At 40.8% G+C, this 18,752-nt stretch overlaps 1 protein-coding gene across 2 annotated transcripts; it reads right to left on the bottom strand.

Moving 5' to 3' along the window:
• Nucleotides 1-4,287: 4,287 nt before the first annotated feature.
• Nucleotides 4,288-18,486, bottom strand: LOC129700155 (thioredoxin-related transmembrane protein 1-like). Of its 2 annotated transcripts, XM_055640397.1 has the most exons (9): nucleotides 18,267-18,485; nucleotides 16,819-16,934; nucleotides 15,403-15,448; nucleotides 13,986-14,114; nucleotides 12,579-12,624; nucleotides 11,136-11,237; nucleotides 8,119-8,188; nucleotides 7,308-7,534; nucleotides 4,288-6,818 (listed from the first exon to the last, which is right to left on the bottom strand). In XM_055640397.1, exons 1-8 carry the CDS (start codon nucleotides 18,458-18,460, stop codon nucleotides 7,332-7,334), a joined length of 906 nt encoding a protein of 301 aa, XP_055496372.1. In that variant the 5' UTR covers nucleotides 18,461-18,485; the 3' UTR covers nucleotides 4,288-6,818; nucleotides 7,308-7,331. The 2 variants fall into 2 exon arrangements, with proteins under 2 accessions (XP_055496372.1, XP_055496371.1); XM_055640396.1 differs by having other exon boundaries at nucleotides 4,288-7,534; nucleotides 18,267-18,486.
• Nucleotides 18,487-18,752: the final 266 nt, after the last annotated feature.

Raw genomic sequence — 18,752 nt, 5'->3', positions numbered from 1 at the left:
GACAGGCAGCACCTCTGGAGAACACATAGAAAATAGGTGCAGGAGTAGGCCATTCGGCCCTTCGAGCCTGCACCGCCATTCAATATGATCATGGCTGATCATCCAACTCAGTATCCTGTACCTGCCTTCTCTCCATACCCCCTGATCCCTTTAGCCACAAGGGCCACATCTAACTCCCTCTTAAATATAGCCAATGAACTGGCCTCAACTACCTTCTGTTGCAGAGAGTTCCACAGACTCACCACTCTCTGTGTGAAAAATGTCTTTCTCATCTCAGTCCTAAAGGATTTCCCCTTTATCCTTAAACTGTGACCCCTTGTCCTGGACTTCCCCAACATCGGAAACAATTTTCCTGCATCTAGCCTGTCCAACCCCCTAAGAATTTTGTAAGTTTCTATAAGATCCCCCCTCAATCTTCTAAATTCTAGCGAGTACAAGCCGAGTCTATCCAGTCTCTCTTCATATGAAAGTCCTGACATCCCGGGAATCAGTCTGGTGAACATTCTCTGTACTCCCTCTAAGGCAAGAATGTCTTTCCTCAGATTTGGAGACCAAAACTGTACACAATACTCCAGGTGTGGTCTCACCAATACCATGTACAACTGCAGTAGATCCTCCCTGCTCCTATACTCAAATCCTTTTGCTATGAATGCTAACATACCATTCGCTTTTTTCACTGCCTGCTGCACCTGCATGCCTACTTTCAATGACTGGTGTACCATGACACCCAGGTCTCAATGCATCTCCCCTTTTCCTAATCGGCCACCATTTAGATAATAGTCTACTTTCCTGTTTTTGCCACCAAAGTAGATAACCTCACATTTATCCACATTATACTGCATCTGCCATGCATTTACCCACTCACCCAGCCTATCCAAGTCACCTTGCAGCCTCCTAGCATCTGCCCCCCAGCTTCGTGTCATCCGCAAACTTGGAGATGTTGCATTCAATTCCCTCGTCCAAATCATTAATATATATTGTAAATAGCTGGCGTCCCAGCACTGAGTCTTGCGGTACCCCACTAGTCGCTCCCTGCCATTCAGAAAAGGACCCGTTTACTCCTACTCTTTGCTTCCTGTTTGCTAGCCAGTTAACTATCCACATCAATACTGAACACGGATGGAACTCTGGAGAACCCGTTTCGGGTTTAGATCGTTCTTCAGCCTAAAGAAGGGCCCTGACGTAAAACGGGTTCCCCAGAGTTCTATCCAAGTTCTCCAGAGATTCTGCCTGAACTGCTGAGTTACTTCAGTACTTTGTGTCATTTTGTGCATTAACCAGCATCTGCAGTTACTTGTTTCTACTGTATAAGAGAGATCTGGTAAATGCACTAAAAGTGGTGTCAAGTAATCAGTGTGTGTTTGGCGTAGGAGGTTAAAGGGTGGCCTTAATAAATTGTACAAGATCATGAGGGGGATGGATAAAGTGAATGCTCACATAATTTTTTTCCCCAGGATAGAGGACGCAGGCACAGGGGCGGATCTACTATGAAACTAATGAAGCTTAAGCTTCAGGGCCCCTAATCCCAGAGGGGCCCCAGAAGCGAATTTAGTCCAGTTATTCTTCCGATTTAAATCGGACATCTGATTTTTTTGTTTTCCTAGAAATTAATCAGATTTTTCACCTCGACTAAACCCATAGCCTCGACTAAATTTCACCTCACACTTAAACCTCAACTCACTAAACCTCGCCGTGACTACACCTCCCACATCATCCCGCCTCGACTAATCACCACCTCTCTTCCGCTTCAGCGGGGAGGGGCTGCAGCCGCCGCGGACTGGGGGTGGGGCTCGACGTCAGCGCACGTACGCCCCTGCCCTCCCACCGGCTCTCAGGCAATGCGCCTGTGCTTGCGCCACTATCGCTCGCTCGGCCCCGCCCCCCCCGGTTAGAATCGTTCTGCTCAGGTGAGGCGCCGCCAACGGCCGGGGGTGGTGGGGCTATAAATAGCGGGAGTTTAGTCGTGAGATAGGAGGTTTAATTAAGTTGAGATGGGGTTAAGGTGTGAGGTGTATTTGAGGGATGAGGTTTAGTGCGGTACGATTTAGTCGAGGTGATGTTTAGGTGCGAGGGGAAGCTTAGTAACACGGTATCGTCGAGGCGAGGGGTTTAGTGAGGTGAGGGGATTAGTCAAGGTGTAGGTGTGTAGGTGATGAGAAGTGAGCGTAGGTGAGGTGAGAAGTGGGTGTCCGAGCTCAGGAAGGGAAACCGAGGTGCTGCTGAAGGAGACAAGACCACTGCCTTCTGTGGCAGAGAATTCCACAAATTCACAACTCCGGGTGAAAAAGTGCTATCTCAGTGCTAGGCAAAGAGACATTTCAGGTAACATTTTTTGGAAAGATTTTTTCAGCTGTATGAGGCTATTTATTGAAACATATAAGATTATTAAGGGGTTGGACACGCTAGAGGTAGGAAACATGTTTGCAATGCTGGGAGAGTCCAGAACCAGGGGCCACAGTATAAGAATAAGGGGCAAGCCATTTAGAACGGATGAGGAAATACTTTTTACACAGAGTTGTCAATCTGTGAATTCTCTGCCTCTGAGGGCGGTGGAGGCCAATTCTCTGGAGGCTTTCACGAGACGGAGATAGATAGAGCTCTTTAAAGATATGGGGAGAAGGCAGGAATGGGGCACTGATCGTGGATGATCAGCCATGATCACATTGATGGCGGTGCTGGCTCGAAGGGTTGAATGGCCTACTCCTATTGTCTATTTAATGAAATATATATATTTTGGGGGTTATTTTACCGCTTACGTGTTTGAAAAATTCTAAACTTCTGTTATGTAAACTACCAGAGGAAAGCTTGAGAATCACTTCCAATTTATTGAAAATGCAGGAGCCTCAGGGGGCGTTGCCTCATGAACCCCCACCAAGGCGATGCCCTGGACCCTGCCGGAGGCCTAGCCTGCCTCCTGGACCCCCGGCCAATACTTTCTATTTTTTTCTGGAGGTGAATATCATGCTTAGTCCACATTGTTTAAAAATTGTGTCTACTGTATGAGATGGGTTTTTTTTTAAATAATAATATTAATAATAGTGTAATTCAACAAAAAATAATAGTTAAAATAAAAATTTAAAGGTTATTAAAGTATAATGTAGGCTAGCTGTTCAAACGTTCAAATTAAGGATGTTTAATTCTAAATATATTTAATATAAAATAATTATAAATAATTTAAAACACTATTAACATTTCAAATATCAAATTTGTGATCTGTCGTGGAACAACCCCATTGAAGAAGATAACAGTGGTTACCCAGTCCTCGTTGCTGGTTGCGAAGGGGCCCCCATAACAGTTCAAGCTTCAGGGCCCCAAAAATGTAGGTCTGCCACTGCTTAGGCATAATGACAGAGTACAGAGATTTAAGAGTGGCCTCAGGAACAATTTCATCACTCAGAACATCGTCTGTATCTGGCATGAGCAGTCAGGTTAAGTAATAGATGTGGATACAATTACAACTTTTTTTTAAAGAAAATTTGACCTATATGGATGGGAAGGGCTATGGGCCAAATGCAGACAAATAGGGCTTGCTCAGTGTGCCAGCTTGGTTAGCATGGATAAGATGGGCCAATGGGCCTGTTCCCTTGTGTACATCTCTATGACTCTAATAAAGTTGGAGCACAGGCTCCAATTATGTCTGTGAAAAATGAAAATATTCAACATTCATGAAATGCAAATCTTTAGTGAACTATTACAGATAGAAATATTTTGTTGGATTTGCAATCAAAACAGTAGAGCTGTAAGTGTAATTGTTACAAAAATGCCAGAAATATTTATTAAAGCACAAATTGTTTATTGAAGATACAATGCTATTTAGAACCATGTGAAATTCTCATATTTGTAGTGAGAATTTCTGACTGACTTTACGCCAAGTTTATCAATGCAACACTCCAGTGCCATCTAGAGAGATATCTGCACATTGCATTATCAAGCAGATTCCAAGAGACTTAAAATGATAGGGTACAACGGAACAAGTGGAAACTTAATTTTTGGCAACCAACAAATCGGTAATTAATGAGACAGCTATTTACCTGCACTTTAAATTATACAAACATGAGCTTTGGTACGGTGTTGTGCAACTTTGGGAAACTAAACACAGTACAGATTATCATTTTTTAAACACTTCAACTCTGCTCTCATACAAAATATTACAAATTAACTGCTGCTCAGCAAGTTGCATTCAAGGTCTTGCATTCAAGAGAAACAGTTTGCTATCTTCATACTTGGAATTTTGAATGTGGTTATTAACTTCCCATTTGATTTTCAACTGGACGCATAGTTGACTAATTATTTTCTCAAGCCCCCGAAATGTGCAGCATGTTTCATTCTGTCAGTTTGTTTTTTTTCCTCCTCTAAACCCCTCTCGCTTTTCATGCACTTGCAAAATGTTTTATTTCTCCCACCCTGCTTCCAATTGTCTCTGTTCAATAGCCCTTGAAATGAGTTTAAATTAATTTTCCCATTTAGCATCTTGTCAAATAATGCTTGCACCTCTCTCTTCTCCCATATTCTGTTCCAAGTTTCAAAATACTTTGTTCCAATTCTGACAGAAGATCTTGACTGGAAGCATTGTTCAGTTCTCCCCGTAAATACCGACTGATTCATGGTAGACTAGGATTTACAAGGTGTTTATGTGAAAAGTTAAATATTGAACCAAGGCAGTGTCTACACTTTCTTCCATAAAACTAGGGGCAGAGTATGTACCCCATAACTTAAAGGACAGGCTGCAGAAGCAGTATACAGCATAGCATGTGAAACTGGCCGCAGTCTCAAAAATATTATGAAGACCACAAAGCATATTATAGACGTTATAATATGTTAAGACAAAAATATGTTTTTTTGTAAGTACATTTTTGTAAGTCATTTTTACTTACAAACTTTAGATTTAACTTGTATATTTTGCCAAACCAAAATGCGTTAACAGTAAATGTAGGTTCCCCCTGATAACCTCAATAAGCAAAGCCTCTAAGTTCATTATTCAACACAGCAGTTGTGGCAGTAGCTAATATCACAACATCAGCACTTTCCATCTCACTGAGGATACAGAGGGCAGGCTATTCAACAGCCAATACATATGAGTTTATTCTTAGCCTGGCATTTAGGTTTAAACATATTTTGAAAGTGAATGACCCACAGATTCTAACGTATATGCATTTTTCTTCAAGAAGGGACACATCTTTTCAGAGGTTATTCTTGCCAGACCAATCAAAGATCCATTTTGTGAACTTCATCACTGTAAATTACTTTGGACCAAATGGTTGCAAATATTATCGTGTTTAGACCTCACCAAAGGACCTTGGGCATGTCATAATATTTTATAATTTAAATTGGATTAAAAATACACATTGTGCCAGTAGATTTTCCAGGACAATGAGGCACTACAATTTGACCACAGTAATTAAGAAATAATTTGTATTCATAGTTGTACAATCTTTTACATACAGATTTAAAAAGTAGAGCAAAATAAACCATTGAAAGAAATGGCTTTATATGAATTATGGACAAAAATAACTTACAATCTCAAAACAAACAGGTTAGGAAAAAGGCAAGTCAACTCAACATCATATTTTGTGTTAGGCATCATCTACAAATGTACAATTTCTCTAGAACAAAACTATTTACAGATTTTCTTTAATTCCGTTTCGAAACATTCTCCCCACCCCTACTCAAAATACTAGAAGCCAAAAATGTGTTTGGACATGTTCTCAAACTTGGTAATTAGTGGACATTAGAATTTGTTATTCCAGTTCCATCAAAAAAGAAACAAAATAAATTAAAAGGCTTGTACCCGTCTTTGGCAGCTATATTTATCTGTGGCCATATACGCAGGCATATAATAGCAAAGGTACAGTGTAAAATTCAACATTTCATGCAGAGGTGCATGGTCCATACAACTGTAAGTGTAATTTGTACTTGTAAAACCTGTCCACAAAGCAATGGCTCTCATTAGCATGCAGAATTTTTATCATAAAATTGAAAGTTTCAAACCAGATTTAAATATAGCACTTCAATGCAAAATAGAATATTTTAAGGATAATCCACAAATATGCAAAATAGGATATCCACAATTAAACATTTTTTGTACACAAAAAACTTTGTAAACTAATTTCTCTCCATGTAAAATAAATCCTTACCATTAAATGAAAATGCACACCATCCTCACATTGCAAAGTATTTTGAAAACTAAAAAGTGTCCAAATGAGAAGCTAAATAATTTTAAAAAATGATGAAATACTTGGTCTTTAAACATTTTCGTCTGATTAAATGATAAAACTTTTTACCAGATCAAGTGAGCACACTCAGTGAGGCATATTGGTTCAAGCTCCAGTCTTTCAACAATTTGTGCCCATTGATCATAACTGATCCTGAACAGTCAAGTAAAAAGCTTCTCCACATTTATTACCCCAGGGTAGTAATCCCACAATGTTTCTCCTCCATTCCCAAGGGGATAGTGAAATCAAAGTCCATTATCATGACTTCTAGCACAGTAAAGGCTACCTTGATCTATGCATTTCAACATCAAATATTTTTAGAAAAATAAGTTCCTGTCCTTCAAACTAATATGAAAGGGGGAAACCAGAGAATGTATTTAATTTAAGCTCCAATGATTATTTTCATTTGATTGTTAAACTACACAATTGGGATTAGATGAGCTGTTTGTTATTACATTTAGATACGTATATATTCTTGTAAATGAATAGTTTGGTAAGCATACACACATTTTCATTATGGAAAGGACTTAAAATAACACCACATTTAAGTAACCTCGAAATCGAAATTCTGGTGCAGGCAATGAGGGATGAGCAGGAACAAGAAACCTAGGATATCAAAAATATTAAAATGAGTGCAAGACAAGTGGAAAGAGGAATAAAGAACAATTGGCAGACCAAAAATACAACATCTTTTACGGCATTCTGCACAAATTAGCCGCTGTATGCACACGTGTTACTTTCAAGCAAATGTTTTGCAAACAGTTTGGAATATTGGAATTTTCAGAACCTGGGTCATGGATAGTGCCACAGTATCTTGTTTAGTAAATGCTACGCTTCGACTTCCATCAAAAACGTACAAAGGACCTAATGACATTTTAATTATAGACCCAGAGGTTTGGAAGATTTAAAGGAGCATGCAAGGTTTAATATTAAAGCTTTGTAATTTTGCAACAAAGCCCAAGAGAACAAAAGTAAATGCAGTATGACACAGCTACCGACAGAGGTGACCCCGTACTCCAAAATATAGTTGTCTTCTTCCATAAATCCATTACTAAACAGTTCAATGCCTTTCGGAAGGACCATAGTTTTAGTCACCTTTCATGTCACTCTGTCCTAGAATCAGGAATCATCAGTTCTGCTGGTGTATTCCAAGGTACGTTTTCTTACGGTGTCCTGTATATGATCCCCATCATCTTTCACCAGAGTCTTCTCCAATCTTTTACTGCTGCTCTTCCTTTCATGAGAACAATGATCATCTTCATTAGCCTCATCTTGCAAATGTCCATCTTTCGACTGCAACAGCTTGCTTCCTGGCATTTTCCCTTCCAAACAAAAGAAAGATTCATTCAATTTTCAAACAATGAAAGAAAGTTCTGGAGATACAGAATAGAAACAGGCCCTTCGGACCTCCGAGTCCACACCAACCAATGATTACCCGTTCATACTAGTTCTATCCAGTCCTTACATACTGGGCGGGAAACCCTCCGGCTTCACATCTCGGACTACATTCTCCCTCACAGATGCTTTCTGACCCATTGAGTTGCTCCAGGACCTTGTGTTTTGCTCAAGATTCCAGCATTGGCAATTCCCTGTGTCTCAATGATCAGTAGATGTAGGGATAAAAATACAAAAAAGCCCAGGGGTGGATAGGATAATGAAGAAGGGCTCAATTGACTGAAAATATAGATACCATAAGGGACTCAAACTGTGAGGGAGATCACATCAGCTGTCTAAAATATATTTAACATTAGAAAATCTTGAACAATTTCACATTTCACTGACAATTAGAACTGAAACGCAATCATTTTTTTGAAAACTAACTACTGCTTATTTTCTTAGGTTAATTACAACATTGCACTGGAAAACTATAGGTCTGTGGATGTTCTCAGAAGGAAAATATACTCACTTTCAGAGCAATGAGGTTGATGTTTGTATCTTCGCGATGGTAGTACATAGTCTGCCACAAAGACCAGAATCTAAAAGACACGCAGTTATTTATTTGAAATAAATTTCATCCAAAGGAGACATAAAATAATTTTGTACTTTGATGAACTATGCAAAATGTTAACCACTTAAACCACTAATTTTAATTTGACATACTGTAGTTACCAGCACCATTTTAACTTACATTGATCTGCTTTGTGAAATCCAAAAATCGTTTATGCTGATTCATTGAGAGATACAACATGGAAACAGGCCCTTTGCCTCGCTAAGCACACTGACAATCAATCACCTGTTCACACTGGTTTTATGTCATCCCACTTTCGCATCCACTATCCACTATCTACACACACAAGGCAATTTACAGAGGCCAATTAACCTACAAACCCACACGTCTTTGGGATATGGGAGAAATCGAGAGCACCTGGAGGAAACCCATGTGATCATAGGGAGAATGTGCAAACTCCACTCAGACAGCAACTGAGGCTAGAATCAAACCTGGGTGGCTGGCTCTGGTGTTGATTTTAAGGGGACGTGAGCACAAATGACATATCAGCAGCAATGGCAGGAGTTTCTGAGAACAATTCAGAAGACGCAATATATTTTAGATTAGATTAGACTTTATTAATCCCCTTATTCAGGGGAAATTCAGATGTCCTTGCAGCACACTAATATAAATACAACATAGCATTCAAGAAGAAATTCAACACCAAAACATCCCCCAAAGTGGAAGAAACATACCAAGAGGAGAATGATTAAGAAGGAACTGCAGATGCTGGCAAGAGGAGAATGAGGCCATCTTGGCTGATAAAGGAAGTCAAAGATAGCATAAAGGCCAAAGAGAAGGTATATAAAATGCAAAGGTGGCAGGATTGGGAAGTTAAAAAAGCAATAAGGGGAGAAAAGATGAAATATGATAGTAGGCTAGCCAATAATATAAAAGATCTTACCAAAAGCTTTTGGAGTAAATAAGAGGCAAGAATGGACATTGAACCACTGGAAAATGATGCTGGAAAAGTGGTAATGTGGAACAGTGAAACAGCAGATGAACTGAATACGTTTTATGTGTCAGTCGCCACAGTTGAAAATACTAGCAATGTGCTAGATTCAATTAAGTTCAATCAATTCAATTTTATTTGTCATATTCTAGACTCGGGGGCAGAAGTGAGTGCAGTCGCTATTAGATAAGGTGTTTGCAAAACTGAAAGGTCTAAAGGTGGATAAGTCACCTGCACCTGATGAACTACATGCCAGGGCTCTAAAAGAGGCATCTGTAGATTGTGCAGGCATTAGTACTAATCTTTCAAGCAGGAATGGTTCCAGAGGACTGGAAAATCACAAATGTGACTCCACTGTTTAAGAAGGAAGCGAGGCAAAAGAAAGGAAATTGTAGGCCAGTTAGTCTGGCTTCTGTGGTGTGTAAATTATTAAGGATATGGTTTTGGACATTAATCTGCTGGAAAATGACGCTGGAGAAGTAGTAATGGGGAACAAAGAGATGGCAGTTGAACTAAACAAGTTTTTTTCATCAGTGTTCATAGTTGATACCAGCAAGATACTAGAAAATCAAGAAAGCAGGGGGCAGATGTAGTAATTTGGGTACTTGGAAGTGCATGATAAAATAGGCAAAAGTCAGCATTGATTTGTTAAGGGGAAATCCTGCATGACTAATCTGTTGGGAGTTTTTTTTAAGCAAGGCAGTCAAAGGAGAGTCAGTGGGTGTTGTTTACTTGGATTTTCAGAAGGCCTTTGATAAGGTGCCACACCCGAGGCAAAACAAGACAGGAGCATGGTATTAGAGGCAAGATAGTGGCATGGCCAATAGGTTGGGAATAAAGGGGGCCTTTTCTGGTTGGCTGCCGATGACTAGTGGTGTTCCGCAGGGGTCGGTGATTTGGGTGAGGGAATTCATGGCTTGGCGTTCGCCAAGTTAGTGGACGCTACAAAGATAGATGCAAGGACAGGAAATGTTGACGTAGCAGGGAGGTTACAGAAGGACTTGGACAATTTGGGAGAGAGCGCAAAGGAGTGGCAAATGGAATACATTGTAAAGTGTACAATTCTGCACTTTAGTAGAAGGAATAAAGGCATAGACTACTTTTTAAATAGGGTGAGGATTCAGAAAACGGAAGTTCAAATGGACTTGGTAGTACTGGTGACGGATTCCCAAAAAGGTTAAATTCTAGGTTGAGTCAGTGGTATAGAAGTCAAATGCAATGTTAGCATTCATTTCAAGGGGAGGCGAATATAAAAGGATGTGATGCTGAGGCTTAAGGCACTGATGAGGCCACATTTATAATATTCTGTAGGAAAGAACTGCAGATGCTGGTTTAAATTGAAGATAGACACCAAATGATGGAGTAACTCAGCGGGACAGGCAGCATCTCTGTAGAAAATAAATTGGTGACGCTTCAGGTCCAGACCCTTCTTCAGACTAATATTGTTTATAATTTTAGATCCCTTATCCAAGGAAGGGCGTGCTAGCTTTGGAGAAGGTCCAGAGGTGGTTTACGGGAATGATGCCTGGGATGATTGGGTTAACATACGAGGAGCATTTGAAGGTTGCATTTGCTGGAGTTTAGATGGTTGAAGGGGGATCTTATTGAAACCACCAGATAATGAAAGGCCTAGATTATAGTAGACATGGAAATTATGTTTCTGGTAATGGGTGAGTATATGACCAGAGGACACAGCCTCAGAATAAAAGGACGCACCTTTAAAATGGAGATGAGGGAAGCCAAGTCATTGCGTATTTTTAAGGGCGAAATTGATAGGTATTTGATTAGAAAGGGCTTAAAAGGTTATGAGAGATGGCAGGAGAATGGGGCTGAGAAGAAAAAATAGATCAATTATGATTGTATGGCAGAGTAGACTCAATTACTTAATTCTGCTCCTGTCTTATGGCTGTGAGGCTGCAGCTCTCCCAGCTGTGCCACTGTGCTGCCTGAATTAATCTCCAAAAGCCATGTTTAGAAATCTTACCAATCCAAGCACCAGACCAGAAAACAGAGTCATCAAAGCAAAAATGGTGTACGATCCCCAAACAGGTATGCCAATATCTTCAGTGAAGTAATTATGACAGTGCTGCAAAATAAACAGTTTAAATGCAATTTAAAATACGGTCACTATCCACCAAAACAGTCATGTAGTTAGTCATTGGAAACACAGATTTGTATAATTTTGTCAGGAATAAGTTGCAAATATATGAAATCCATGATGGCACAACTCAAACGCATTAATCTACCACATTTTGGTGCTAGATTTATTTCCTGCTGGGAAGAAATTGACATCGTTAGAGAACAGCGAACAAAAACAAAGTTGCAAATAACACCTCCTCATACCTGTCCCTTAATCATGACCCCACCGACAATCATCAGGCCATCTCCCAAACTGTTTCTGATCCCATCACCTCTGGTGATCACCCCTCCACAGCCTCCAACCTTATCGTTTCACAGCCCTACTCTTCCCACTTCTATTTCCTCACCGAAATCCATGGACAGGACTGCTCTGGCAGATCCCATTATTTCTGCCTGCACCTACCCTATAGAATTCATCTCCACGTATTTTGATTTGATCCAATTCCCCTTTTCCAGTCTGTTCCCACCTACAAATGAAGCTTTTCACTATATCGATGATTTGCATAAAAAACTTTATATCCAAGTTTACTCATAGCGACGTGTGATGATGGACTGTTACAAGACATTATCTCGACTACATAATAACTTGCAATTACGGGAATGCAAGGCACTTGTAACTATTAGAAATCAGAATATTTACAAGACACTAGGAACTGCAGAGAACAAAAATAAACATTAAACAAAACAACGAAATGCTAATGTGTAAATTCAAAAGCAATTAAAAAAGGATAATGGAACATTGACCGTTATCTAAAGGTTCTGGCATATGGCAGACAATAGCTATAATGTATACACTAGTAGCATAACAGAGACAAAAGGAACATGTAGAAGTTAGCTGCAATGTGACACATGATGGAGTTTTGCTGCTAAAGCATCATAAGCTGAGGAAAAGCAACTCTAAGGAAGTTCAGACTACCTGCAACTTCCTTGTTCTCAGTTGTCTGGTTATCTTGACTGGGCAAGGCGTATTTATAGAAGAGCAGTTTTATTTTTCCAGGATCAGGTAATTAAAATCTCAACCAATTCAAAAAAAGATAGGAACAATAACCATTGGCTTTCTAATATTCATTCACTATTGTGATGTAAAGGCAGTTCAAGCTCTAAATTAAACTAAGCTGTTATTCAGCTATAATAAAATTTGCATTTGATATCAGTATCATCCTGCCCACTGATATACACTAAACATTGCCGGCATAAACCCCAAAGCCTTTCAAAGAAGCGAAATCCAAAAATGCAACAAAAATTATGTGGGGCAACAACTGACAGGTAAAATCAGATGATAACTTACACGGATCCACATAGACAGCTGGAATAGTGCTGACATGCTGGTCATTCTGCAATGACATTACAACAAGCAATGAGTAATGTTCAATTTAGAATTTAAATGTTCTTAGAAAGGAAGTGCTCTTACGCTTTACACCATTGTTTATTGACAGAAGTTATTTTACACTTTAACTTTCATTGCAGATCTATGGAGTGCTCTTCATCAACAAAAGACTTATGATGCACATCCTCATTTCTACTTGAAAACACTTTTACCTGCACTGAAAAATATTTGATCACTCCAAATATCAATGTCAACTTTCAAATGGAACAGCTTGTCAAGAGGAAATTTCTCATCAAATTTAATTACACAATGAATGCCTGATCAGACATGTGAGCGAACATGAAAATATGAAAGAATTTTAGGGAACCCATCGACGAGCAAGCTATTCGATACGCAAGGTCAATTAAACACGCGTTACTTCCTGAATTAGCGCTGTTATTATCCAATATTGCGGCCACCTGAAACACATACAGGCCCTTTTCTGCCACAAGGGATTGTATTCTCTTTTGTAAAGGATCTTTCCTCCAATGAACCGGGTACAGTTTCTACATCTCAATCCAAGGAAACATCTCTCTTAGTCCTCTCGTTTACTGAATATAGTAAATACCACCTCCTGATCCTTCTGCAATGCGCTCCTGCTGCCTTCTACAATATACCAACCACTTATTTGGAAGTTTCTAACAAGAGGGAAAAACATACACTTGGGTTCATTATCATTCCATTTGTAATTTTCATGGCATCATTTCAAAACCTGACAAAAAAAGTGTTTTTCATGGATAAGTCTTTTAAGCAATATAAAGGAGTTATTTAGACACATTTATTTGTGAACGTTCATAGCTTAACAAGGATTTTAATTAGGTTATCAAAACACACATAGAAAATTAGGTGGGTTTACAAAACAGTTTTTTTTTAAATAACTTGCTTTTTATTCCCAAAATATAACAACTTTAAAGTAACTCTCAGGGTGCTTCTGGAAGATTTTAAATGTTTAAATTTGTATCCATACTGTTAAATTAATGTCTAAGAACACCACATATGCAAGCAAGGAATTTCACTGTGACCTATCACATATGACAATATAGTATTCATTCATTCAATCAATCAATCAATCAACCATTCACTTTATTGAACCAATTAGTCTCAAAAGCTATCAATGTATTCTGTGATCCTTGTCATAGCCAAATGAGAAGTAGAGTAATGAAATATTGTCATTTCAATAGGAGCCCAGATTCTTAATTACCATTTCACAAACTAACTTCCAATAAGAAAATCAGAAGCTACTTGTGTAACATAAATAGGTTAAATATAACTTTTAATCACTATTAGAAAAAAACAGAGCAAGGTGGTGATTTTTGTGCTTAAACTTACAAAAAGGAGGATGGTTGTAACCATGAATACATTGGTTCGATGCTTTCCCACTTCTTTCCATCGATGAAGTCAATAAAGTCATTCTTCATTCTAGGACCTTGATACTTTCTAAACTCTCCATCCTTACAACTGGAAAAAGAAACAACTCAGTGACATGCATGGGAAGGAACTGCAGATGCTGGTTTAAACTGAAGGTAGAAATAAAAATCTGCAGTAACTCAGCAGGTCAGACAGCATCTCTCGAAAAAAGGAAGAGGGGACATTCCGGGTCTCCATTTCTCTTCAACCATCTCTCATCTATTTTACAAAAACCTTTTACACTTCCCAAACTTTGAACTACATTCTTGAAATTCTTTGATCATTAAGACAATCCAGTCAGGTTGACTAGGATAGCATAAGGTGAGTAAACACAAAGTGCTGGAATAAGTCAACGGGTTAGGCAGCATCGCAGGAGAACATGGATAGATGATGTTTTCAAATTGGGACCCTTCTTCAGACTGATTCGGCGGGGGAGCGTGAAGGGGAGGAAGTGTGGAAGAGAGAGAGAGTGTTTGAAGAGAGGAGGAGGGGATCTAGACAAAGCCTGCCGAGTAATAGGCTGACACAGGAAAAGAGGGTTATTTGAAAGACAGATAGGTGGGTAAGGGGCAGAGATTAAAAACCAAAAGGTGTGAGATGCTCTCCCGAGATGCTGCCTGGCCCGCTGAATTACTCCCGCACTTTGTGTCTTCGTTTGCAGGTCATCATGTCTCCCGCATGTTTTGAGAGGTGGGGGACAATGTAACTTAGGCCTATTCTCCGGCCCCTTTACCCCCCTAAGTGTTCCCACCCACCACGAAAGGAAGCTAGCGCTACACTCTTTCCAATTAAGCCAGTGCTAACTGTAATTACCGTATCATGCGTACGTACGCATGCGTACATCAGGGGTCTCCAAACTATGGCCCGCGGGCCACATCCGCTCGCCACGAGATTTTATCCGGCCCGCAGCATGCTAAGTGCAGGATGGAACGTCAAGCCGATTCGAGTTGGGGAGCACAGCGGCCCGGAGCTGCTCATAGTGTTGTTACCAGATAGGTCCCTCGAATTGTCAGAGCTGAGACATCACAGGGCCGCCATAAAGGGGCAGCGGTTAGATTGAGTCGGTGGCACATTCCACTCTACGTTCATGCGATCGATCCTCTCTGCCCCTCTCTCCCCTCTATGCCCTCTCTCTTTGTGTCCTCCCCATGTTTTAAAAGTGATTTCCGCCCATGTCTAAAAACCACAATTATTCCACAAGATCAACAGAGAGAAGAAATACTTCCAAGATCTATCTGCAGATTCAATACATCAAAGTACAGGAAAAGTGTTGAAACAGTACAAACATGTAAGAAAACTTTTTCTGATCTACTTATAATTTAAAAAAATGTACACTTACTGGTATATAGTGGGAAGAGCTGTAATAATGAATCGACCACTCAGACCTATGTTTAAAAAGGACACTTATTACAGCAAAAATGCAAATCATTTTTAAAAGCAATACACAAGTTAATTCTTGTGAATATGCTAATGAACTGCATCTACAGAAATAATGTTTCCAATTTAACACAACATTTTGTTAAGTATTCAATGCTCACAGTTCTGATTTTCAACGATGAAGTCTGATTTCTTTGAAAATTTAATAGGCACAGAAATATACAGCACGGAAAAACAAACCCTTCAACCCGCTAGGTCTACACTGACCATCAAGCAACACAATGGTCGGCATGTGGGCAGTAACTGTAATTAACGTATCGGACCGGCATGTCGGCAGTGGGCCGAAGGGCCTGTTTCCGTGCTGTATCTCTAAACACCAGTTACAATACTCATCTTTTAAAATTCTTATCACTTTTTCATCAACTGCTCCTAGATGAATGAGGAACAATTTTACAGTGGCCAATTAATCTATAAACATCTTTTTGGGATGTCATATTTTCCTCCCATCACCAAGGAAACTCATATGATCACAGGGAGAACATGCAAGGGCACTGCAATTAGCTTTGTGTTCGAGCATTTTCAAATGTAGCTTGATAAACTGTCACACAATATGTTTGTCGCCAAAATTGAAATTCAGTGAACAAAATGGTCATTGACAATAGATACAAAATTGGCTTTGATAGAAAAAACTGTGAACATTACTATTTGTTTGTAATGGTAAAGCCATACAGAGGCAAGCCTTTCTTCATGCTTTAATACTAATCATAGTAACTTCTTGTACATACAATATACAATTTCAAAATCATTAAGGATGACACCGAACTTCAATCGTGGTGCAATCCGCAAGCAAGTGGCAAATGAAGTTTAATGCAAACGATGCATAGTGACAATATAATTGGTAAAATACGAGGCAATAAAATATAAGGGGACAATTCTGTAAGAGATGCACAAATCTTTGATAGCGTCGGACAAGCTGAGGAGAACTATTATTACAAACATTGCATAAACATAAGCTCAAGAAAACATACATAAAAAACTGGGGTGCAACAGTAATTGGAGTATTATGTTCAATTCTACCCGCACTTTCAACTGAAAGGCACAAGGTCTTGAAAATAACAATTCCCAGATGAATAACTGCAGTCCACCAGTGACAGGTACACTTAGATGCCAAAATCTTGCAACATATAGAATCAAAATTTACACTTCCCATTCCAATTACACAAGTCCCACATCAACCAAAAGCATGCAGATCTGCACTTAAAGAGTACAAGAGACCGCCTTTCTAATTCATTATAGCCATGTTAAACTGGGGGGTTACATCTTTACTGCAGACATGTTTTGTCCCCCTCCAAAATTCTTATAAAAGGTTTTAGAATACCTGGCTGCTCCGTTACGTCCACTTTGGCAACATTAACACCCAAATCATCACTCCACTCTGCAAACGCATTCCACTCCGCCTGAAGTTGCTGACAGGCTGGACACCAGGGGGCATAACTAGAGATCAAATAAGGAGCAGATTAATATACACAGGGCCCCGACCTAGGTTATCTATCCATATTCTCCAATGATGCTGCTTGACCCGCAGTTATTCCAGCACGTTGTCTTTTTTTTAATGCACACTCATTTCTTTATCATTAACTCATTCTGTTGGCCTATACATTTCATAATTTTATTTAATAAATGTTACTGAGAAAATAGGGCACTGACAGATAGAGCTGCAGTGTCACAGCGCCAAATTCCCAAGTTCAATCCTGACCAGGTGTTGGCTGTGTGGCATTTGCTCATTCTCACGGTGATTGTGTGAGCTTCTTTGGCTCTGTTTTCCTTCCACATCCTAAAGACATGCGAGTCTGTAGATTAATTGGTCTCTGGTAAATTGTGTGTAGGAGTGGATGGGAAAGTAGGATAACATAGAACTAATGTGAATGGGTGATCAATGGTCAGTGTTTCCATGCTGTATCAATTTGTTATATTCTACACTACCATCGGTACTTTCCAAAAATCAGTTAGTGTGGCGCAACACAAAAACAGGCCCTTTCACCTATCTCTTCCATGCCGACTCTAAAACTCTTCCATGCCGACCAAAATGTCCCATCTAAGTATGTCCCATTTGTCCCCATACTCCTCTAAACCTTTTTCTATCCATGAACCGGTCAAGATGTCTTTTAAATGTTGGTATTGTACCTGCCTCAACGACCTCCTCCGGCAGGTGGTTCCATATATCCATCATCCCCCTGTATGAAAAAGTTTCCCCTCAGATTCCTATTAAATCTTTCCCCCTCTCACCTTAAACCTATGCCCTCTAGTTCTTGATAGGTGTGGTAGGCTTGTGGCCAATAGCCGACCTGGGACCTGGTCCCTCAGTCATACATCACAGAAACAGGCCGCTCGCACCCCTCATTCATACTACTAAAAATATCCCAATTAAACTAGTCCCTGTTGCCAGCATCTGACAAAGATCCCTGACCCATCAGTCGTGAACAGTGCTGGGGTGACCTGTGATGTGGTCAGTACAGGGAAGGAAGACACGTGGTCGGTACATAGCCAGCTAGTCACGTGGTGGGGGCGCGGGGATGGCCAGTCACGTGTGGGGGCGCGGGGTGGCCAGTCACGTGGTGGGGGCGCGGGGATGGCCAGTCACGTGGTGGGGGCGCGCGGATAGACAGTCACGTGGTGGGGGCGCGGGGATGGCCAGTCACGTGGTGGGGGCGCGGGGATGGACAGTCACGTGGTGGGGGCGCGGGGATGGCCAGTCACGTGGTGGGGGGCGCGGGGATGGCCAGTCACGTGGTCGGTCCAGTCCCGGAGCCGCCCGTCCACACTCACAACTCCACCATCCATTCGCCCTGCAGCATTTCCCTCCAGTTGTGATCCGTGATAACTTTGACCAAACTCCGCTCCGCCCGCGACGACGTAGTCGACCACAGCAGCAGCTGCAGCGCCATCAGCACCAACACCGGCCGCCCACAAGCACCGGCTCCCGCCGACGCCGCCATCTTGCCCGAATGCGCAGTGCGCATCCTTGGTGCGCATGCCAAGAGCGCGAGCGGCCTCGGCGCAACGCAATTGTGATTGGACAACGTGGTGTCAGGGCGACTGTGATTGGACAACGTGGTGTCAGGGCGACTGTGATTGGACAACGTGGTGTCAGGGCGACTGTGATTGGACAACGTGGTGTCAGGGCGACTGTGATTGGACAACGTGGTGTCAGGGCGACTGTGATTGGACAACGTGGGTCCAGGGCGATCGTGATTCGACAACGTGGTGTCAGGGCGACTGTGATTGGACAACGTGGGGTCAGGGCGACCGTGA

Source organism: Leucoraja erinacea, chromosome 9 (assembly GCF_028641065.1).
Source record: "Leucoraja erinacea ecotype New England chromosome 9, Leri_hhj_1, whole genome shotgun sequence".
Lineage (NCBI taxonomy): Eukaryota > Metazoa > Chordata > Chondrichthyes > Rajiformes > Rajidae > Leucoraja > Leucoraja erinaceus.
The sequence above is the reverse complement of the archived record's forward strand: the minus strand, read 5'-3'. Positions and strand labels throughout refer to the sequence as shown.